General features: G+C 37.7%; 2 protein-coding genes across 38 annotated transcripts in view; one reads left to right on the forward strand and one right to left on the reverse strand.

Moving 5' to 3' along the window:
- The first annotated feature begins 84 nt into the window (after positions 1 to 84).
- On the forward strand, positions 85 to 18,339 carry chdh (choline dehydrogenase). 2 transcript variants are annotated; one of them, XM_047800082.1, is made up of 8 exons: positions 85 to 244; positions 5,169 to 5,989; positions 7,054 to 7,205; positions 8,829 to 8,958; positions 9,421 to 9,555; positions 11,641 to 11,783; positions 13,997 to 14,099; positions 16,676 to 18,339. In XM_047800082.1, the coding sequence occupies exons 2-8, from the start codon at positions 5,281 to 5,283 to the stop codon at positions 17,092 to 17,094; spliced, it is 1,791 nt and encodes a 596-aa protein (XP_047656038.1). In that variant the 5' UTR covers positions 85 to 244; positions 5,169 to 5,280; the 3' UTR covers positions 17,095 to 18,339. The 2 variants fall into 2 exon arrangements, with proteins under 2 accessions (XP_047656038.1, XP_027022674.2); XM_027166873.2 differs by having other exon boundaries at positions 5,258 to 5,989.
- The window catches only part of cacna1db (calcium channel, voltage-dependent, L type, alpha 1D subunit, b), a 116,954-nt gene continuing 111,022 nt past the window's right edge, over positions 18,117 to 24,048 (reverse strand). For 34 of the 36 annotated variants that reach the window (XM_047800048.1, XM_047800067.1, XM_047800050.1 and 31 more), the window contains one exon: positions 18,117 to 24,013. In XM_047800048.1, coding sequence (XP_047656004.1) covers positions 23,726 to 24,013 — 288 coding nt within the window. In that variant the 3' untranslated portion in view covers positions 18,117 to 23,725. The remainder of the gene's footprint in view (positions 24,014 to 24,048) is intronic. The other 2 variants (XM_047800069.1, XM_047800068.1) reach the window with 1 other exon arrangement.

Raw genomic sequence — 24,048 nt, forward strand, 5'->3', positions numbered from 1 at the left:
GACAGACAGACACACACACACACAGACACACACACACACACACACACACACACACACACACACACACACACACACACACACACACACACACACACACACAGAGTATTTGGCAGGTGGAGGCCAAACTGGGCACAGTGTGTTACTTGACTCACTGTGGTTAAAATATCTGGTCTGTAACTCCGCCCTCTCTGGACAACATACCACTATACTTCGGACAAAGTAACTAGTGTGCTTGGACTAATCGGTAAGTGGTCTATTTGTATGACTTGTATAAGTTTTGTGTTGATAAACTGTCGGGTCAGATATTGGATACAGAGATATTGGACACTGAGTGCATTATTGGTGGTCTCTTTAAACACTGTACGTTAAAGTTGCGCGAATTTTCTGCGCTCTTTCTGGTGTACCAGCTTGTTATGTTTGTTTGGTGGCATTTGGGTTTAAGTGCAGATTAAAAACAAACTCGAAGGTGAAAAAAATTCTGTCTGTCCACTGTTAAGCTGTAACAGCCTTCCAAACAGTCTTTTTAGCCCTGTTTTATTAGCCTTCAAGTTTACCTCCATTCATATGACACATATGAATGGAGTTTTATATAAGTTTTCATATAAGTTTTAATAAATTTTAATATTTGCAAAAAATAAAACGTGCAGAACTAATGAAAGTGTGCTTTATCTACATTTTTTTCGGCTTATGTTGTCAGTAACCTCACTTATTTTTATGCTTTATTTAAAATTAACATTAGGTTAATGAAGTTTTAGTGGTTGAACTTTAAGGACAAAGATAATTGTATTATCTATTGACCTGCAACAGGGATTGCATCAGTGACAATTATCTGATTGAGATGATCAGAGGGAATAGATTAATGGTGTCCAGAGTATCGGGTGGCTCAATAAAGTACAATTATGTATGACCTCGTATCGCTATGACCAAATGGTCAAGTTATGAGTACAAGTTAAAATTGTTTAATGATTAAAATAACATCATGGAAGATGGATAGCAGTTATGATTTCTTCTGCACCTTACCTTTGCCTGGGCTCGCTCACACAATCTGACTACAAATTGTACAATAAATTCTCAATCAAAACTTAAAATAAAATAAATAGCTAAACTCATGAAGACTGGATTCAGATGAGATTGATTTATTAGCAGTCAAGCAAGACAGCAAACAAACCAGCTGGTACCAGTATGTAAAGGTGTCGTAATCACCCAAGTTGCACAGAAGTCCCCTCATCTAGCCTTTGGTCAGTGCAGCTACATGTAAGGCTTATTAAGAATATTTTTCACTTACAAGTTTTCTATTATTGCCTTTGCAAGCTTCCGGTTATATCCAGGATGTTTCCTCTCCTCCCTTTTTCTTTTTTTTATATCAAAGTGTCCCCAATCCAGAACCTTTTAACTTTTTCTTCTGAAGTCCTTGGAAGGTCAACCTTGCCTTGTGCTTTGGATCATTGTCATGTTGGAACATCCGAGAGTGTCCCATGTGCAGATTTTGTGCTGTAGAATGCAAATTGTCTGCCAGTATTTTCTGATAACATGCTGCATTCATCTTGCCATCAAGATGGCCATAGGCCTTGTTGCCTCCTCTCCAAACACATCATTTATGGTTGTGACTATAAAGTTCAATTTTGGTCTCATCACTCTAAATGACTCTGAAGCTGTGAGGCCTGTCAAGGTTCTGTCTGGTGTACTGAAGACGGGTCTTTTTGTGCATGGGAGCAGTAACGGCTTTCTCCTGGCAGCTTGGCCATGCAGGTCATTTGTGTTCAAGTTCCTCCTTATTGTGCTTGTTGAAACAAAACAACTTTTTTCCCGAGCAGCCTGTAATTCTTAACTCTTAAGTTGTTTGTTGGTTTTTCTTTGCATCCCAAATACTTCTTCTGGCAGTCTGAGTTTGAAAAGTACTGACTAGGGTTGCAAAATCCCGGGAATTTTCAAGGCTGGAAACTTTCCATGGGAATTAACGGGAATATATGGAAATAAACTGGCAATTTAAGTTGAATTTGTACCCTGCATTCCTCGGGCACTTGCACACAGCACACTGCTTACTAGAGGGCCATTGAGGCCAAACCCCCTGCATGTACTTGCATTCTTCCATAACATGCCCAGTAACACTTTATTTTACGGTCATTTAACTAGTTTCTTATTAGCATGAATATTAATAGAATATTGGCTATTTATTAGTACTGTACTTATTAAGCACACATTAATGTCTTACTCTGCATTACCTAATTCTACATTCTTAATTGTACCCAATAAATAAACTTAATAACTACCTTACTAACTCTTAATAAGCAGTAAATTAGGAGTGCTACCACATGCACAGATTATTTGATTCCCCTCCCCCACACACTCACTTTAGAAAAAATGCTTCATTTTACATTTGGGGTTGGGACTTTTTTAGAAGGCCAAAGGGTGGGGAATGCTTTCATTTTACAGCAATCTGTTAGGCGATAGTGATGGAGGCGGAAGCCGAAGAACCAGCAAAACAGAGTTTAATGAAAAGAAAGGCAGAGCAAACACACTGTGCACAGAAAACAATAACGGACGCTGGAGTGGAGCGAGTGCGGTGTTTATATAGTCGTGTGTAATGAGGGACAGGTGTGCGAAATCAGTACGATGGCGATGAAGCCTGACACAAACATAGGGAAATATGTTTATTACAATTATTAAGTTTATTATGTTTATTACAAGCATAATAATGTTTATTATGCTTTTGTGTTACTCAATGAAATAATCAATTAAAGTTCTACTTACAATTAAATCAGTCAAGAGGTCATTTTAAAAATTTGTATTACCTTGCATGCATGTCTGCTTATGACCAAACAAAATGTTTATTTATGTTTGTATATGATATAGTTTATATAAACTTCCTGTATTTCCAACTAATTTCCATAAATTCCTGTAACTTCCCATAAATTATCGTAAATTTCCATAAATTCCCATAAAGTTTCCAATTTGGAATATTTCCAAAATTCCCCAGATGGAAAAGGAATTAAAAATAGCTCTCAGCACTTGAAAATGCCAGTCAGTAGTAGGGTTGCAAAGGGGCGGAAAGTTTACGGAAATTTACCAGAAACTTTCCACCCCCTTTCCATCTTTATAAAGTTCAACTACCTTACTATACAGGTCCATAGGCAGTTTCCCCTCCCCCCTCTCCTTCCCCCTCTTTCCTTTCCTTGTCTTCCCCATGGTGCAGTATCCAGCCAAGTCAGTGCACCACCTCATAACCTGAGAAACTCACTGATTATTTATGCACAGACACCTATTACAATTACATTGACTCACAGGTGTGGAAACTTTCCTTTATGTGATAATTAATGACTTCAAGTGACCACTATCCTTAAATGGTCATTATTTTCCAAATAAATGGCAATGTTTAACAATTTCTTTCAGGGTATGCAAACTTTTGAGCACAACTGTATATAAAGGTTTGTTTCTACTTCTTTAGTTTATATACATTTTTGTTATTTAAAATTTCCCCTAGTGGTACATTTTGCTTGTTTGTGTATAACAAGTTACACTTGAATTACAGCTACACTTAAAGGTACATTTGGATGTTATACAATAGGTTACGATTTTATATTCTTATATTCTTGTTTTCTGTAACCCGACCGACCCTGTCAATTTAGGACCGACTCAATTTTGTTATTTTTTTTGCTTTAAGTCCGATTGACTTGCCGGTTGTAAATTTGCATTAAGACCGACCAATTTTTTTTTACTCTTTAAACAACTAATACAAAAGCAATAAAATAATATTAATTATATTTTAGTAAGTACTGTAAATATATAAATTGCCTAGGCCTACATACAAATGAAGGCTACGTTCTTTCTTTTAAATAAAAACCAGTGACGTCATCTATGTTTACACTATCGGATGTCACACTATGGCCTGAGCGTTCGCTTCGTCTCATTCTCTCATTCACTGTCAGAGTCGTGGTCACTGTTCATACGGGTTCGGGCACCATAATACATCTAAAAAAATCATTAAAACAGCTCGACACTGCTTTAACTTGGCACGAAGTTTTGGAAAAACTGTGCCCAGCATCAAAATGAGGTTTGCAATGATGTGCCCGAAGGCACAGGTTGAAGACCCAGTCAGTGACGTCACGATGTGCTTATTTGTTTTAAAATCATACCTACGTAATCAGCATCACCAAAATTGTACTTTTTTTTTTTTTTTTTTACATTCAAACTTGAAAAAAAAAATAGACCTACCTACCGACCTTTTTTTTTTTTTTTTTTTTTTTTTTTTTTACTGTTACTGCAAACCAAAATATTTTTAAGGATGGCCTAATGCAGCCAGGGATTCAGGTATCTGTAAGGACCCATGCAGTGTAGATACATTTCATGAATATTATCTAATTATTTAAGGCTATTAAATTTCATAACTTTTCATTCTCAGTGCACATTTTATGGTCATTATTTATATAAATTATAATTTCATATTAAATATATTCAGTCCAAGGGACTAGTGAAACCAGCCAATAACTATAAGAACTCTGAAATAATGAAGATAATAATTTTCAAAATGATGGGTTATGATTTCCACCACTCTAACCCACTGGTTATGTTTTTCCGCTATGCTTTCCTAAACCCATTTTGAGATCCAAGGATTCATAATGTTAGACACAAAAATAGAAAGAAAGCAAATACAGACAAATGCATATACTTGCTTATTCTTTTACTTTGTGCTAATTGGAAAGTGCACCCAACCTCTTATACCCAACTCAAGGGTTTCCATTTTGCAGACATTATCATCCAATATTATTGTCATAATTTTTTTATGGCACAATAACACTGTCATGTGTTCAGTGCAGATACGAATTACCGCGAGATGGTTTTCTCTTTTGTTTTTAGAAGAATGATTCAAAAGATTTGCAGCAATCATTTTTACCTTTTGACTAGATTGCACACACCAAATAAATACATAAAGTTAAAATAATGACATTAATATATATAAGCATATAAGATATAAAGCAGAATAATGGCACCATTTCACAGCTTAAGAGTCCAGGGTTCAATCCTAAGCCCCAGTTATTGTCTGTGTTTTATATTCTTTGTGTCTGTGTGGTTTTCCAACAGTTGCATAGGTACATAGGTACATTCATAGGTATATGAAGTAACTACTCTATAAGATTTGGGTATATAGGTATAAAATCAATCTTTTGCAGAACTCTTATAGGTTTGGAACTACTTGGCAAATAGAGAGGTCATCAAAGTGCTTGGGAACTAAATTTCTCACTGCATGTTTTGGCTCTAGACGCTTCTGAAATCTGCTTTGTCATGGTGCGACCCCTGTTGTCTGCTTGGCTGGCTTTTGGACTTGCCAGAAAGGCAGCCTTCCCACATTCCCAGTACTGCCCAGTTTCCTGCTATAGCACCACTTCATCAGATCAGAAAACTCCATCTTTCAGTTATGTGATTGTGGGGGCAGGTTCAGCTGGATGTGTGCTGGCCAACCGCTTATCAGAGAACACATCTGAGTCTGTCCTCCTCTTGGAGGCAGGGCCCAAAGACTTGCTGTTTGGGTGTACCCGTCTGTCATGGAAGATTCACATGCCTGCAGCACTGACCTACAACCTCTGTGATGACAAATACAATTGGTTCTATCACACACTGCCACAGGCTGGAATGGATGGCCGGGTCTTGTACTGGCCTCGCGGCCGTGTCTGGGGTGGCTCGTCCTCGCTCAATGCCATGGTCTATATCCGTGGGCATGCCGAGGACTACAACCGCTGGCACAAAGAAGGTGCTGAGGGCTGGGACTATGAGCATTGCCTCCCATACTTCAGGAAAGCTCAGACACATGAATTGGGAGCGGATCGATACCGGGGTGGTAGTGGACCCCTGCATGTTTCTAGAGGCAAAACCAATCACGTGCTTCACCATGCTTTTATTGAGGCTGCTCAACAAGCTGGTTACCCCTTCACCAAGGACATGAATGGATATCAGCAGGAAGGTGTTGGCTGGATGGATATGACCATTCACAAAGGTTGTGTTTTTACTTTTGAGAATCCAAATTATACTGAATGTGCTATTTTTTCATGTATATATATTTATTCATCTTTTAGTTTAGTGCATACATTCTCTTAACCAAATTTCTGCTATAGTTTTTTTTTAAAGGTTTGCTCTGAATAGTAAATCTAAATGTAGAATAATAGATTTTAGAGAATTTTAGATGGAATTTAGTGTATGCTCCAATCAGCCATAATATTTAAAACACCTGCCTAATATTGTGTAGGTCCTGCTTTTTTCAACAAAGTAGCACGGCCCATAAAAACATGGACTCCACAAGACAGTACCTGAGGCTATGCTGAAGAATCTGGCACCAAGACAGTAATTTTTTTAAGTCCAGTAAGTTGCAAGGTGGGGCCTCCATGGATAGGATTTAAAAGAAAACCTGATTTATCAGACCAGACCACTAAGTTCCATTGCTCCATGATCCTGTTCTGATGCTCACATGCCCACTGTAGGCACATTCAGAGGTGAACAGGGGTCAGCATGTTTTTGATAAGCTCTCACACAGTCATCTAACCATGCCATTTTGGCTCTTGTCAAAGTCAGATCCTTATGCTTTCCGGTTTTCCTTGCTCCCAACTCCTCAACCTCAAGAGCTGACTGTTCACTTGGTGCCTAATATATCATATCCCTTTACAGGTGTCACTGTAACAAGATAATCAATGATTTTCTTTCACCTATCAGTGTTTTTAGTATAATGGCTGATTGGTGTACTCATATGTATTTATATATTTACAGATATGTATTTACAGTGGGTGCCTGACATTTATTTCCACTATCCATGCTGGTACTATTAAGTCCGCAAAACATTGACCTCTATAAGGGTGTCAAAGCTGTCAATGCTGTCCCCTGAGCATCTTTCCAGGTTCAGACATAGAAATATTTAAAAAATTGTGTTAATGCAGATAAATAAAGCATTTTAAAATGTACCACACTGTTAACTTTTTTAACACTTATTTTGAATTATCTTGAAAAACCTCTCCCCCTGCCCTCAGCTTCTCTCCTCTTCCCTCATAACTCTCATCTTCCTTGCATTAGGCAAGAGATGGAGCACAGCAAGTGCATATTTGTGGCCTGCTCTCTCTAGAAACAACCTGAAGGCAGAAGTCAGATGCTTGACCACACGGATCCTTTTTGATGGGACACGAGCAGTAGGGGTGGAGTACCAACAGAATGGTCAGTCGAAGAAGGTAGGTCAGAGGTCCAGCCATCATGGATCAGCAACAATATAATAGCAAGTGGAAAGTGGATAGACACTATCCATAGTGTCTATCCACAGTTTGTCTGTGCACTTTTTGTTACTGCAAAACATTTTAGAAAGTCCAGCATGGTACTGTAATATAAAGAAAAGAACAATGCTGTCTAAGGAAAAAAAAATATCAATGATTCCTCGGTTATTTTTCTAAAACAGCATGTCTCAAACTGTTTCATTAATTTTATACCACAGACATTCCCTACTTTTACAAGTGTCATGTACAGTGGATATAAAAATTCTGCACACTCCTGTTAATTTTTTTTTTTTTTAGATCTTTAAAGTGATCTATCAATCAACAAAATTCAAGTTCAAAAAAATTTAATCAGTTTAGGAAAAAATGTGAGGAAGAACATTACAATAAACTAGTTGCATAAGTGTGTAATCATACACCTGATGGTGAAGTCAGAAACAAAGATCGGATGTTTCTGTAGGATTTTGTTAACATCATCTTCCTTTCATCTGACTGTAAAAGCCATGGTCCCCAAAGAGCTTACAAAGCATAAATGAGAACTCATTATGAAAAAGTATAGATCAAGAGAGCAGTCCAATACACTGCCAAAATGTTAGGTGTGCTATAAAACACTATAAAGATCATCATCAGCAAGTGGAGAAAATGGGGAACCACATTGGCCTTACCCACCAAAATTTCTAAAAGAAGAAGATAAAAGCTTATTAGATAGGAGAGTTTTGGCAACATTAATGGAGCTAGAAAGTATTGGTCGCTCCCTGCATGTGATGTATGTTCCATAGACTTTTTAGCCAAAATCTTTGTGAATAAATTTAAGAAAATAAAGACAATAATAAGACAGCTCATCACCCAAAGAACATGATACCCATGGTGAAGCATGCTGGTGGCAGCATCATGCTATGGGGCTGCTTCTCCATACAAATTTCACCCTCAAGTCATTAGTCGCTTTCATTTTACAACTCAACCATGACCTTAATATGACCAAAAATGCAAAATTGTGGAAAATCTAATGGAGCAGGTTTACCTTGGCTACATACCCTTTTCTTAATAGAACAGTATAGTAAATAGCCATTCTGTTAAAGAAAATGAATTGACACAATCTGACCAATCAGAATCAAGAATGCAAGTTTTTCAGAGACTTATCTGATTTTTGATGGGGCTTTAAGGTTTCTTTTCAGGAGTCATCAAGCTATGCTGTTTTATCCTGCCAGATGGCATATTTTACTTTGTAATTTTGCCTGAAGAGGCATATAGACACACTCTATTTCTTTTAAAATCTTATTTGGATGCTATTACTGCTTAGTATTCAGAATAATTTGCTCTGAAGCCCTAAGGTGTTGTAGTGTCCTATTTAATTTTCTATGTGGCTGCAGATCATCAAAATTCTACCTAAGCACTATCTTGCTTTGCAGTATTGGTTAATCAGTCTGAGAAAACTGCTCACACTTCTGAGAAAGCAGAGATCACCTGATATGCTTATTTCCTCAGAGCAGTTTCTTTCACCTTCCCACGTACTCTTTTAGATTATTTGAATAACAACAAACTGCTTATTTATTTCAAATATATATATGCATTGCTGTTTTACAAAAGGTATTTGCTGACAAGGAGGTCATTGTCAGTGGTGGAGCCATTAACTCCCCACAGCTGCTGATGTTGTCTGGGGTGGGAAATGCTGATGATTTGCGCAAACTGGAAATCCCTATCGTGCAGCATCTCCCAGGTGACCTAATAATCATTCTTCTTAACTATATTTATTTAAACATCCAAACATTTATTTTAAGGGGGGGGGGGGGCAGGTTTGCACAAATAATCTTTGTCTTGTCTGTAAGGTATGGCTTCTTTGTTTAATAACTTTTTTATATTTAATGGTCTGTACTTTGACCAGTCATGATAAGCTTTCCTTTACTGATGTTTGTGTTGTAAACATCACTGGTATTCAGTTTAAGGTTGAGACCCTATTATTCATCCTTATTATGTTTGGTGTTTCCTCAAAGACATACAGTATAGTTCTAATAATTAAGGAATGATGTCTATAAATGCTGAAATTGTCAGAGTTTTAAGGGGCCCTATAAAAAAAACTCAGTACAATAAACATATGGTTATGGTTTTATTTGACAGCGGCTTCTTATTGCCAAGTCTTTTGTTCGATGAAATGGAACATGTCTTCTAACTGTGTATACAGGTGTGGGAAGTAATCTCCAGGATCATTTAGAGCTGTATGTTCAACAGAAGTGCACTAAGCCAATCACTCTATACAAAGCTCAGAAACCGCTCCAAATGGTTCAGATCGGCCTGGAGTGGCTTCTGCGCTTCACAGGTAGGTGAACAGAAATACCATATCCAGTAATCTCACACAGGAAATATAAACAAGTACAGGACAGTTCAAATACAGAGAGCCTTGAAAAACAGTGTAACATTTTGTTCAAATCTTGGCCTGATTGTACTATATTCATCTGACATACTACACTGCCTGGCCAGAAAGCTCACCACCTGGCTTAATAATAACCTTAATATTAAACTTACACTGGATAATTACTGCAGTGATTATTATTTTTCTGTTGGCACCAATTATTTTTCTATAACTGATGCAGTCAGAAGCTTCTCATTTCTTACCATGTTGATAGATACATCCTGTGGTCTTGGAAAAGTTTTTACCCTGTTTCAAATTATTGGCATGCATGAATCAAAGAAAACAACTAAAGAGATTACTGAAACTACTAAACGTGTAACAATAGAACTCAAGCCTAATCAAAGCAAAATGAGGTAACAAAATATTAGTGGGTGTGACCTTTTTTGTTGGACAGGCAGTGTATATTCATATCATCAGTCATTGTATTGAATGCAAATGCTGCATACTTTTTTAAATTTTTTGTCTATTTATTTTTTCTCTGTTCCATTTTATTTTTATTTTCAATTTTGAGTCCTTTTATATCACAGATGGTGTAAAAAGCATTTCACTGCATGTGGTACTGTATTTGATTGTGTTTGTAACTAATCAAATTTGAAAATGTAAGCACAAAAGTCAGAAAACAATACCCACATACATGATGCTTAATGTGAATTGACTTAAACTTGTCGAAACAAAAAGGTCAATTGAGTCCTTGGGACTGTAAGTTGTTCAAGTAGGAGGTTTTTACTTTCAGAACAAAGACCATTTATTAACACGAGTGTTTGCCATTTAGCTAGAATTGTTAGAAAATATTGTCAGGCAAAAACAAAAAAAGTAATAACTGAATGAACTGAAACAAGCCCGTTTTTATCTCTGTTTAAGAAAACATTGACACCGAACACCTACAGTATCTCACAGAAGTGAGTACATCGCTCACATTTTTGTAAATATTTCATTATAACTTTTCATGTGACAACACTGAAGAAATGACACTTTGCTACAATGTAAAGTAGTGAGTGTACAGCTTGTATAACAGTGTAAATTTGCTGTCCCCTCAAAATAACTCAATACACAGCCATTAATGTCTAAACCACTGGCCACAAAAGTGAGTACACTCCTAAGTGAAAATGTCCAAATTGGGCCGAATTAGCCATTTTCTCTCCCCAGTGTCATGTGACTCGTTAGTGTTACAAGGTCTCAGGTGTGAATGGGAAGCAGGTGTGTTAAATTTGGTGTTATCTCTCTCACACTGGTCACTGGAAGTTCAACATGGCACCTCATGGTATAAGAAGATTGCCAAGACCCTGAAACTGAGCTGCCAGTGGTTTAACAGGACAGGTTCCACTCAAATCAGACCATTGCTGCAGAGGTTGAAGAAGTTGGGGGTCAGCCTGTAAGTGCTCAGACCATACGTCACACTGCATCAAATTAGTCTGAAATCCCGCAAAGAGTTTGCTGAAGACAAGCAGACTAAGGACATGGATTACTGGAACCACAAACTGTGACACTCTGGTGAACTCCATGCCAAAGAGGGCTAAGGCAGTGCTGGAACATAATGGTGGCCACACAAAATATTGACAGTTTGCGTCCAACTTGGACATTTTCACTTAGGGGTATACTAATTTTTGTGGCCAGCGGTTTAGACATTAATGGCTGTGTTATTTTGAGGTGACAGCAAATTTACACAGTTATACAAGCTCACATAGTTATACACTCACTACTTTATATTGTAGCAAAGTGTCATTTCTTCAGTGTTGTCACATGAAAATATCTAATGAAATATTTACAAAAATGTGAGCGGTGTACTCACTTCTGTGAGAATTGGATGTTTTGTCAACATGAAAAAAGCATGATGAAAGCGGTCTTTGTTACCTGGAATATGACTTTATAACTATAAACCAACTAGTCAATTATTTATGTTGCTGTATTTCAGCTGTCCTGAAGAGCCTATGCTGGAGTTATATGGCACTGTAAAATGAAATGCTTGCCATTTGACTCTGATCCATCTCACAGGTTATGGTGCTACAGCTCATCTGGAGAGCGGTGGTTTTATTCGCAGTCATGCTGGCGTCACTCATCCTGACATCCAGTTTCACTTTCTGCCATCTCAGGTTATTGACCATGGCCGCGTCATGCCTAAGGTCGAGGCTTACCAGGTGAGCTTAAAGGATTTTGGGCTTAACTACAGTTTGCTGAAGATATTAAATTCAAATTTATTTGTACATTCTAGTGCTTTTTACAGTTGACAATGTCTCAAAGCAGCTTTACAGAACATAAACATAAAACAAAAAGTTATTATAAAGAATAATATAAAGATTAATATAATACACAAATTTAAGACTAATATTAGATATATTTAAATGTGTTTGTATTTATCCCCAATGTGCAAGTCTGAGGTGACTCAGGTGGCAGTGGCAAGGAAAAACTCCCTTGAATGGTAAAGGAAGAACCTTGAGAGGAACCAGACTCAAAAGGGAACCCATCCTCATTTGGGTGAAACTGGAGGGTGTGATTATAAATATACAGTCTGACAAATGTTGTGTTGATGAGGAGATTGTTGTCCTCAAAGACCACATAGAGTTGGCATCTCTTTAGTATAGCAGAGTTCAACTTGAGCTGGTAAATCTCTAGATGCCTCAGGATCCTCACAAAGTCTGCCTCATCTCAGTGGAGGTCCAAAATCTTCATGGCATGGAAGACAATCGGAGCAATCTGGTACAATTTCTGGATGCCTCGGGATGGGTAGAAAGAGAGAAGCAGTGGAGAGGAATTAATGTTGCTGCTGTTCATAATATTAGCAACCATTAGATGATGATGTGCATTCGGTCAGATGTATTGGAGCACACGGTTATGGGAAGTATTGTGTGTACAACATTTTTATCTACATTTAAACTTGGAAAGTGTGTCTGAGCCCCAAACACTACCAGGAAGACTATTCCAAAGTTTGTGAGCTAAATACGCAAACGCTCTACCGCCTTTAGTAGATTTTGATATTCTGGAAACTACCAGAACTCCTAAGTTGTGTTATCTCAGAGAGACTAGTTAGATACATGGGAGCTAAACCATTAAGCGCTTTGTACGTAAGTAGCAGCAGTTTGTAATCAATTATAAACTTAACAGGTAGCCAGTATAAAGATGAAAGTATTGGGGTTATATGATCATATTTTCTTGTCCTGGTAAGAACTCTGGCGGCTGCATTTTGGAATAACTGTAGCCTATTTATTAAAGATGCAGGACAACCACCTATTGCATTACAATAGTCCAGTCTAGAGGTCATGAATGCATAAACTTCTCAGCATCAGATAAAGATAGGATGTTTCTTAGCGTGGCAATATTTCTAAGGTGGAAGAAAGTTTTTGTAATATGGGCGATATGATTTTCAAAAGACAAGTTGCTGTCTAGTATAGCACCAAGGTTTTTTTAAGTTGATCTAATAGTAACAGTAAATCCATCTAAATGGAAGTTGAAGTGTGAGAGCTTTTGTGTACTGGTTTTTGGACTGATAAGTAGTATTTCTGTCTTATCAGTGTTTAACAACATAAAATTACAGGTCATCCAGTCTTTTATCTGTTTAACACACTCAGTTAATTTAGACAATTTAGGTATTTCATCTGGATTTGATGAGATATATATATAATTGGGTATCATCATCTTAACAATGGAAACTAATCCCATGCCTTCTAATGATGTTCCCTAAGGGAAGCAAGTATATTGAAAAAAGCAGAGGTCCTAGAACTGATCTTTGAGGGACCCCATAATTAACTGGCAATGACTGGAGGATTCCCCATTTATTTCTACAAAATGGTATCGATCAGACTGATATGTCTTGTGAATTACTCAGCCAGATACCTACATTAATCTGTACTACGTTTCTTGACACGCACACCTGTTTGATTATGTTTTGTCAGTGCTGTGTTCTAGATGTTTATATTATGTCTACGTGACGTTTGTGTACACAACATGATTTGAAGTGCTTGAAAATTGGTGAATCTGCACCATTTGGGTTAATAATAGCGATAGAATGTATAATATTAAGGTCACAAGGGATTAAAGGGCTATGTTTTAATTAAATTAAGTCTTGTTGGAGACATTGCATAAATCTCAGGTTGATTTTTTGAAAAATATATATTATTTATTAATATATTTTTTTATTCTTCCAAATTAATGAAAATATTTAACAGAAATCCAAGATTGGGTTTAAGAAAAACACAGATGGCAAAATCATAATGTGTGTAAATCTACAATAAAGCATTTCATACAGAAAATCATCATCTAGACTTTGATTAGACTAAGCTGGAAGATATTGCCATTTTAGCTTAAAATAAAACACAAGTTTTAGCAGCCTTAGCAGTGAGATTGTTTTATGCAGGTACACGTCGGACCAATGAGGAGTACGAGTGTTGGCTGGTTAAAACTCAAGAGTAGGAATCCTCTTGATCACCCTTGGATTGAACCCAAATACCTCTCAACTGGTAAGATTTAATTACAAATAGTTTCTTCTACCAGTCTTAATGTTGTCATTACCACTTAGATGCACATGATTAACCACTCTGGACGCTTGTCCTTCTTTATTGTTTGTGTGTACGGTGAACTGAAAGAAATCAGAACTGTTCATGTCTTTCAGGCAGTTTTTTGCTGCCTAACAGTAGAAAGTTTCAATCTCAGAGCTAGTAATTTAGTAAGACCTTTAAATATTTGGAATATATTCTACCTCTAATGCTTTTAATAACAAAATTAAGTAAAATAAGCCTTTAGTCTATAAAAAATATATAGAAAAACAAATCTGCGAAAATCAAATAAAATCTGCTGAAAAATGATTGTGATAAAAACTGTGATAATATGGGTGTGTTGGAGTTTTGTTTGTAAAGCTGTCATGATAATTCTTCACCCAGAAATTAAGCTGTTGTCAATTTGTAATGACATTAAAGAATGCTGCCAAGAAGGTTAAACAAAATGTTCATGTATAAGGGAATTCCCCTATTGCTGGTTCCCTTCTTTTGTTTGCTAAAGTGCACCAGTTCCTTTCAAGCCAAACATTCTCACATTTTATGCTTCCCATGTTTCACACCTCTGATGGTTTTATTAATCTTAATAGCCTCAAACCTTTCCCTACATACTTAACACTGATTATTTTAACCAGGCAGTTTAGAAGGCTGGGTCTTCATTACCTGACATTGCCTTAGAGTCTGAGCTTCTTTCTTGCATGACACTCTTACAGGTCATTGCAATGGAGGACTCTCTTAATGCTAGATGTATTGATAACTGATGCCTCCAGCTTCTTTACCAGTTCATTTATTGTTAAAGTTGTTTCATAAATGAGAGTGCCTCCATCCTGATCAATGTACAGTAGTATCTGGGTCCTTTAACAATTTTTATATTTATGTAGAGTTGTTTATATACACAAGTGGACAAAATTGTTGGTACCCTTCGGTCAATGAAAGAAAAACTCACAATGGTCACAGAAAAAACTTTAATCTAACAAAAGTAATAATAAGTAAAAATTCAAGACAAGCATGATAAAGGTAAAGGCTATAAGACCATCTCCAAGCAGCTAGATGTTCCTGTGACTACAGTTGCACATATTATTCAGAAATTTAAGATCCATGGGACTGTAGCCAACCTTTTGCCGAAGGAAAATTGATGACAAATCAAAGAGACGGATAATCCGAATGGTAAAAAAAGAGCCCAGAATGACTTTTAAAGAGATCCAAGGTGAACATGCTCTTCGTGCTCAAGGAACATCAGTGTCAGATCGCACCATCCATCATTGTTTGAGCCAAAGTGGACTACTGTACATGGAAGACGACCAAGGAGGACACCATTGTTGAAAATAAATCATAAAAAAATCTAGACTGGAATATGCCAAACTACATGCTGACAAGCCACAAAGCTTCTGGGAGAATGTCCTATGGACAGATGAGACAAAAATGGAACTTCAAAAAAGGCACATCAGCTCTATGTTCACAGACGGAAAAATGAAGCATATCAAGAAAAGAACACTGTCCCTACTGTGAAACATGGAGGAGGCTCTGTTATGTTCTGGGGCTGCTTTGCTGCATCTGGCACAGGGTGTCTTGAATCTGTGCAGGGTACAATGAAATCTGAAGACTATCAAGGGATTCTAGAAAGAAATGTGCCCCTGACCTCAATCCTATTGAGCATTTTTGGAAGGAGCTGAAACATGCCATCTGGAAAAGACACCCTTCAAACCGGAAACAACTGGAGCAGTTTGCTCATGAGGAGTGGGCCAAAATACCTGCTGAGAGGTGCAGAAGTCTTATTGACAGTTACAGGAATCGTCTGATTGCAGTGATTGCCTCAAAAGGTTGTGCAACAAAATATTAAGTTACGGGTACCATCATGTTTGGCCTGTTCCATGAGTTTATTTTGTAAATAATTCCGTTGAAGCATGGTTGAAAAGCAATGTCTGAGTTTCATTGGTTAACATTCATAGAATTTTTATGTATTATTACCTTTGTCAGATTAAAGTTTTTTCTGTGACCATTGTGATTTTTCTTTCATTGACCGAAGGGTACCAACAATTTTGTCCACGTGTGTAGATGCTTGTGGTGTCTTGTTTAAGCAGGAACTGGACTTGAGGTCTAGGCTGAATTGCAAAAATGCACTGGCCCTTAAGTTCTATGATCTTTGATGTACAAACAATTCTTGACAATTATCAGAAGAAATGTGTGGAAACAGAGTGAATATCTTTGGCTGAGGTGTATGCAGACTTTGGCTTCATAATAATAATAGCAGTGCCTGCAAATAACTTTGTAAACTGTACTGCAGTATTGATCACTACATCGCAATTAAATATATTTCAGTTTCAGGTTGTAACACTATAAAATCTAGAAAAGGTCAAGGGAAGTGAATTCTTATTCAGTGCACTTTGTGTCAATGTTTGTAATAAGGCTAAACATGTAATGAGCAATAAATGTAAACTCAAAACTTGAATTGGGCAAACATAACAAGAACATGAAATTTGTCAATTTTGTAGGACATTTCTTCTCCAGATACTATATTCACGTTCGTTTTTCTTTTGTCCCAGACATTGATATTTGTGAGTTTCGGGAGTGTGTAAAGCGGTCACGTGAAATCTTCGCCCAGCCGGCTTTTGAGCCGTTCCGGGGTGTTGAGCTGCAGCCTGGCATCTCTGTCCAGTCTGATGCGGAGATTGACGCCTTTGTGAGGCAGAAAGCAGACAGCGCCTATCATCCGTCTTGCACCTGTAAGATGGGCCAAGCCTCGGACCCGATGGCTGTTGTGGACCCTGAGACGCGTGTGCATGGCCTGCAAAGACTCAGAGTGGTGGATGCCTCAATCATGCCTAGTATAGTCAGTGGCAACCTGAACGCCCCAACTATCATGATTGCTGAGAAAGCCGCCGATGCGATCAAGGGACTTCCCTCACTCCAAGATAAGGGTGTCCCTGTTTATAAGCCAGCCAGCCTGGAAACGCAGAGATGAGTGATCCTGCTGAAATAAAAAGGAGGATGTGGAGGAATGTATGTGAGTACAGGCTAGGGGACATAATGCTGTAACAGGATGAGGGAATCTAAAAAAAACAGTTAACCTGCTAGTATACTAAAAAAATTATGTCTGGGGACACATGCTGTGACGTAGAAACAAGTTAATTTAAAAATAAATTCTGTATTGCTTTGATAAACTACTGCAGGCTAAGAGTGAGCCATCTAATTCTGTTTTTAATAAATATTAGCTTTTTTTAAAAAAGATTAAAATCTTTAATATATGTACAATCACTACAGTCTTACAGCACAATTCAGTTATTGCACTGTAATAACAGAATTGTGCCTCAGGGGTCACTTTCTGAGCATGAACTTGAACGTCTTATTTAATTGATTTTGTAAAAATAATTTAAATTAGGGAACTTTTTAATTAATTCAGTTAACTGGTATGATGGTTCATAATTGTTCACTATGCGGCTTTGGTGGACATTCACACCTGGTTTGTTTGCAGAGTCCAAATTTCTGATTTATGTTTGATTTGGTTTCACACTTCTCATAAGTTAATGAATCAAAAAGCAGAGAAAACTTCGGAACTGAAGTCCATATAGGGCTGAAAACATATGCATTAAACTGCTCTATTTCTTTCAATAGTCAAATAATTTGCTGACTCCAGTGTTTGATTCAAATGGACTAAACACTACATATGTGAAAGCATACAGAATGTCTTATTGCCCAGTCCTGTTAGGAATCACATTGTTGTACACAGTGTGGATCTGGGATTGAAGTTGTGATTTGTCTATTAATAGGGGGAGGGGGGTTGGTTTATCATTTGCACAACAGTAATTATGGGAGTCTATATGCAGTTATATAGCTCTGCATCTGTACCACACAAAGCACATGTAGCATTTATATTCAGTTCAGTGGAATGAAATGTGGAGGTTGTGAAGGCAATGCAAACTTGGTCACACTTCTCTTTCTTTACAAGTCTAATTGTGAGGTCTTGGTCACTACCATAGCACTGAGTATTTTTAAACAGTTTATTTGATTAGAAAATAATCCAAGCCAAGAACAAGAGAGAAAAGCTGTACAAAAACAGATTGTCCATCGATACAAAACTGGCAATTCTGGGCAATGAGCTACAGGCAGATCTCAGAATACTTTAAATAAATAGTTATTGAACAAATGGTACAATGTCATGTACACAAAATCACTATATGAAAATAAACTGTTTTAATTCAAACCTTTACATTGCCTCTTGCAAATTGTCTTTAACATAATTTGACACATTTTTCCTAATAAAATTGATTTTCAATGCAAAATGACTTGTGTAATCTTGAATGCCCTATACCTAATTTTAAGGATTTAAAATGGCATGAATTGAGCAAATGGCAAGGAATATATATTTGAACATACAAATGAATGCATGTGAACTCTGGTGTTCCATTAGAAATTTAGCGTTTAGTGAGTTTATATAATCCTCCTAATATTCAGTAGTCCTGGCTTATCATGTTGCCTTTAAAAACAGTGTTTTCTCATCAAATGCATATTTCTGTATAGCCTGTTGGATGCATACATTTCCAAATTCCAAATAAGAAAGGAGATCACTGAGGACATTGCAGATTGTGATACCAGAAATGTTTCTCAGAGCCCTTGATGGTAAACAAGTGTTTCAAAGTGTGGTTTCGAGCAGTTTGGCTTTGTGCAGGTATCAAGCATTCGTGCTAATGCAGGTGATGCAGATGTAGTGTGTGCTATGTAGAAAAATAATACAAACACAATTCATGACTGAATCAGTGAGTGTGCCATGGCAGAGTGACAGATTCAGTATTTCCAGCATCTCATTCATTATATATATATATATATATATATATTTTTTTTTTTTTAAAACAGAATTAATCCCTGGAGTTTTAGTCAAATACGAGATGACAAGCCTTTTCAAATGGAGCATATAAACTGACTGTGCAGTACAAAACTGATATGTCCACACCCTGGACCAACAAAGTGATGTAAAATGACATTTCATCACATGGGCTTTATAAAAGATTGTCTTTGTGTACAGTAGCATGAAAAGTGCAAAAAGCAGTTTTTAGTTTCAAATATCTCTAGGCAAGAGTGAAAATATGAAAAAAAAGCTCTATGGCTCAGACAATAAGTCAGGTTTCATTTGTTAAATGCAAACATCCTTGGTGTTTATACCCTTTAAAAATGGGTTAAAAAACAAAAGTACCTGTTATAGCTTTCTTACATCCTTATGGCTGGCAAAGAGTTTAGAACAAAGAAATGATATAAGCCAAACCTGAATAAAATACTGGAAACTGTTTTCTTAATGGTAGTTACATAGGTAACTGTAGTTTAATGAACCCCAGATAACAGTCAAGTGCAGTGAGAATCACCTGGATACATTAATGTTTAGACATGCATACCAAATCCTTTTTTTTTTTTTTTTAGAATAATGATAAGTGGCATATGAAAATATTTGCCATAAATTAATAAATACCACCATCATACTGCCACTTGTCCTTGGAAATTTCTCACTTAGTTCTTCTTGTTGGCACACAGTTCAGAATAATGATAAACTATGGCAGTTATCCATGGTTCATAGGACCATATTTGCATACGTACTTAGCATTTCATCCTTGTAACTGCCAGGAGTTGTGAGAATCACTAGGATACAGTGTTACAAGGAAGGACTTGGACTCACCTTAAGACTAATAAGAAAAATAATCACAGATGACCACCACTCTTGCATCCCTGGAGGGATAACATTAACCTTGTCGAACCTGGAGAAAGGTGGAAACAGCACAGAAAACCTGGAGAAGCCCTCCAAGTATACTGCCCAAGAGGAGGATACACTCCTATTAGAGTGGCATATCATGAGGTTGGGCATCTGACTCATCTGTAGGTCTTAATGATGTGTCCACCACCTAGTGGGCCGGTCTCTGCTTAGACAAGGCAGCCCCTCATTTCTGTCCTTAATGTCAGATGAACAGATGGTCTGAACATTGGATAGCTGCCATCCAGTATAAATAGAACCATAAAGTGTACCAGGCACATCAATGATGGCTTTGTAGATTCACCTTCAAGGAAGGCTGCAAAGTTAATCAACAGGTTACCTGATAAGACCTTATGCAGGAATTCTGGATTCAACCCCAATCCCGGTATAATCTGCCCCCGATGCATGCAATGTGAAATAATTAAACAGTGCATACAGTCCTCATACTTTTTTGCTGCAGTGATCATTAACAACAAGGCAGTGGTTGTTAGCAAAAATGCACACTTTAGTTTGGCATCTTGCATAGTTACATAAAGATGGTCCTAAAGGTGAGGTGGCAGTCATATAAAACTTGGGTTCTTCTTGCTGTGTCTGAAGAATAGTCAGCATACAGGTAACACAAGAGATGCAGTCTATATGGTTACTGGAAAAGATTGCTTAGGGCATACAAGGCCTGTGTTCTAAGAAGGCAAACCTTAAAAAGCACTTGTGTTCTGCAGCAGTTAAATAAACTTCACACATGTAAACATGTAAATAAACATGTCCAGCAATGTGAGCCTGTCCTGTAGTTTGTAGAGCATGTTTGGCAACCTTAGCAGATTTGTTGAAAACCACAAGTTGGTTCCTAAGTAAATCCCATCGTCTTGAACAGCAGGATTTTTTAGTCCTGCCTCTTTCCTGAGAGAAAGGTTCTTGGGTCAGTACGTTAACATTTTTGGGGTCCGTGGTTAATGTGCTGTGTCATGACAGTAATATCTTGGTCAGTCGGAGAGCTGCAGTTTGCATTCACCCCTTGCAATGCTGGTCTGTTGTGCTTGCACTGCCCAATAAACAATGCTTCTGCCTGTAAATTGTCCCTGCCACCACCAACACTTGTGGATGCTTTTGTAGGGAAGGTATCTGTTTAGGGCCAGACCACCAACATGGATGGGAGGCACTCAGACACCTGCTTTGGGCCTGAGGACACGATCTGCCTTAGGTTTGTATAAGGCTGATAGAACCCTTGTGGGTGATGTACAGAGCCAGGATGTGGTGACTGCACATTTGACCATGATTTTGTAATCCTACTCAGTCCTATGCTTGTGTTAAATATAACTGAAGCCTTTCTAGATTAGTCCAATATCTTGGCCTGGACGTCCCAGCCTAACCCTCTCTGAGGGATCCATTTCTGTACACTGTAATGCCAGTGCATGCCACAAGTGATGCAATGTACTGTATGTCATCAGCGCACCTACATATGGCAGAGGTTCTCTGCATGTAGTCGTTTGTGCAGGCATACAGACATCAGCAACAGGTTACTGTTGTTATTATTTGACTTATCTGTCCAAATCCCTCCTTAAATTGCAACTAAATCGTTGCACTGTGGCATAGTGGCCAGTGTTGTGCAAAAGGGTGCACAAGATCTTGCAGGGTTGCCTAGCACTATCCTATCCATCTCGGCCATCACCAATTCGAATTAGATTTTTGCATTCCAGCATTGAAGGTCCCAGCTTCTTGGCCTACGGTTGAACTGTATGGTCCAGTCAAGTGCACTGTGACACAGTGAGCACATAGCTGGTACCAGTCTTTGGCTTCCCAACAATTCAGACACTGGCTGCAAAATTTGAGGCTTGTAGCATGGCTCCTTAGGCTAAAGCATGTGGTAGTACAGCCCAATTGGAGAGAACAAGGGGTCCATTGTAAGAAGGGAAAACCAATTCCTGTCCAACTTTAAAGGACAGAAAACCTTTATGACTCTATATGATGTACAAATGGTAGATCAAATATACAAGGGGAATATGGCCGTATGTCAGTGATATCTATTGCAAATGCAGGATAGCATGTCCAGAATGTGTCCAGGTAATTCTCCTTGCTCCTGGCAGTTAGGGGAGGTAAATCAGAATGTGGCTTTAAATAACTGGACACATTCAATAGGTTCGCAATTAGCTGAAACTGTATTGTATCCTGTTATTCATTTAGGAAACGATCACTGGATTGGATGGCATTAACTGGAGTGTTGAGAACTGTTTAAAGTCTCAAAATGCTATTTGGGTTGAGCTATTAGATAACTCTCTGTGAAGGATTTGAGCTGTCCAAGTGACATTTACAACTGACACGGAGGCAGAAACAGTCTGTGGTCACACCACTGTGTGTATCCAGCTGTTTACACTTAACCTTAAGAAAGATTAATAGACACTGTTTAATGTTATGCTAATAAGAACATTCTAGCTAGCTCACACTAAAACTTTCATTTATTCTTGGTTTAATTCATTTATTCTCATATATAAATAAATAATTTGTATATTGATTTATTTTCAGTTTTGTGTAAATGATGAACCCTGTTTGTTTGGACAGCCTGATCAGACAGCAGCTCAAAAAATGATGTTATGTATGGTACACTCATGCAGCTGTTGTGACAGGTGATTTTGACAAAAAAAAAAAAAAAAATTTAAAAAAAAAAAGGGTAATAACCAATTTTACTCCCCATCCCATTGTCTTTGGTCCCAAAGGGAACATGCTGACATTACACTAGAGCCTGACTGGTAGAGGTAGCAGAGGTGCAGTGTGGAGTTAGCAGCTCTTGGGTAGTGCAGATGTGTGTAGGTAGTAACTTCACATGACTGGTCACCTGAGGAGTAGGAGTGTGTGATGAGGACAGCAGGAGCTTTCACACACGTTCTTCAAAACCATGCAAAAATAAAACGGAATCTTAAAAAGTCTAAAGCATGAAAACATGGCCTATACTACATAAACATGTTTGTGAACATAAATGGCATTTGAATGTCACTCAGTGGTAGAAAATGGCTTTTGTTAAGCAGCATTTGGTAACGCCTAACTCTATTCACGTACTTATTATGCACACAATATGCACAGAAACACACCTTCTAATCTGACCTTATTATTATATGTATACAGCGGGGCTTCTCTAATATTCATAAACGAACTAAAAGAACTTTGCTGAGAATAATACTTTGTGCAGATTTATGCTGACTTCAGGTTGTGCGCACATCGATTTTTAAAAGGTTTCATATTAGAAGGATAGAGTGGATCTTCTGTATATCGTGTGCATTTTGCTTTCTCACTGGCCCAAATCTTCATAAATACTTTTAGTTTTGGGTGTAATATAACTGTGCTAAAATATTTGGTTTCTTTATTCTATTATATAATGCAGAATTACAGGGAGAAACTTGCCTAGTTGGGATGCTGTATTCTCAGATTCTCCTTTTATGTATATGCAGTAAAGGTGTGTTTTTCAAGTTTGAGTGACAATGAATGGACGATGAATGGCAGTGTATTGAAGCTAATTACTAGCTTTTCTGTATGTGGGTAAGGCAATGGAGAGGGATATGACCGCAAATAGATTATTTTTGGTTGATATGTAACGAATGTGGAAAAATATTCTTGTAAAAAGCTGTTGAGAAACACACACATGCACACACACACACACACATACAAACAGTTGAGAGCTCACATTTCTTGTGTCTAATTTTTTCTGCAGCAAGCCCATGTCCCAGTTAGGTGACAGTTGTTGAATGGGATAAAATTTTGCTTGGTTAATCGGCCCAGAGAGTTGTGTGTCTCCACTCCCCTAAAAGGCACTATTTCTCCTTTCATCTGTTTGTTCTTTTTTTTTTTTTTTTTTTTTTTTTTTTAGCAAATGCTATAAATTTGAGATGCATATAATTTCGTCTGTAAGGTCCTCCTCGTATTTACTGTTTGTCTCGGTCTCCTCATCGCTGTAGTTGTGGAGACTGTGGCCCATGATGCTCTGGGTCGTGCCGGTGCTATCTGATCCCATGCAATTTCCCAGACTTCCATTTAGCAAGTTGCTAGCTGCGCTTTCCATTTCATCAATAGTCATCTCACATGCATCTGCAATCTCATTTTTGGCTGCTGCCACAAAATTTGGGTCCTTTGCATATTTTCCCAGCCCCTCCGATATCAACACCTAGAGCAAACATTAAAAAAAAAAAAAAAAAAAAA

Source organism: Tachysurus fulvidraco, chromosome 14, assembly GCF_022655615.1.
Source record: "Tachysurus fulvidraco isolate hzauxx_2018 chromosome 14, HZAU_PFXX_2.0, whole genome shotgun sequence".
NCBI classification, from domain to species: Eukaryota; Metazoa; Chordata; class Actinopteri; order Siluriformes; family Bagridae; genus Tachysurus; species Tachysurus fulvidraco.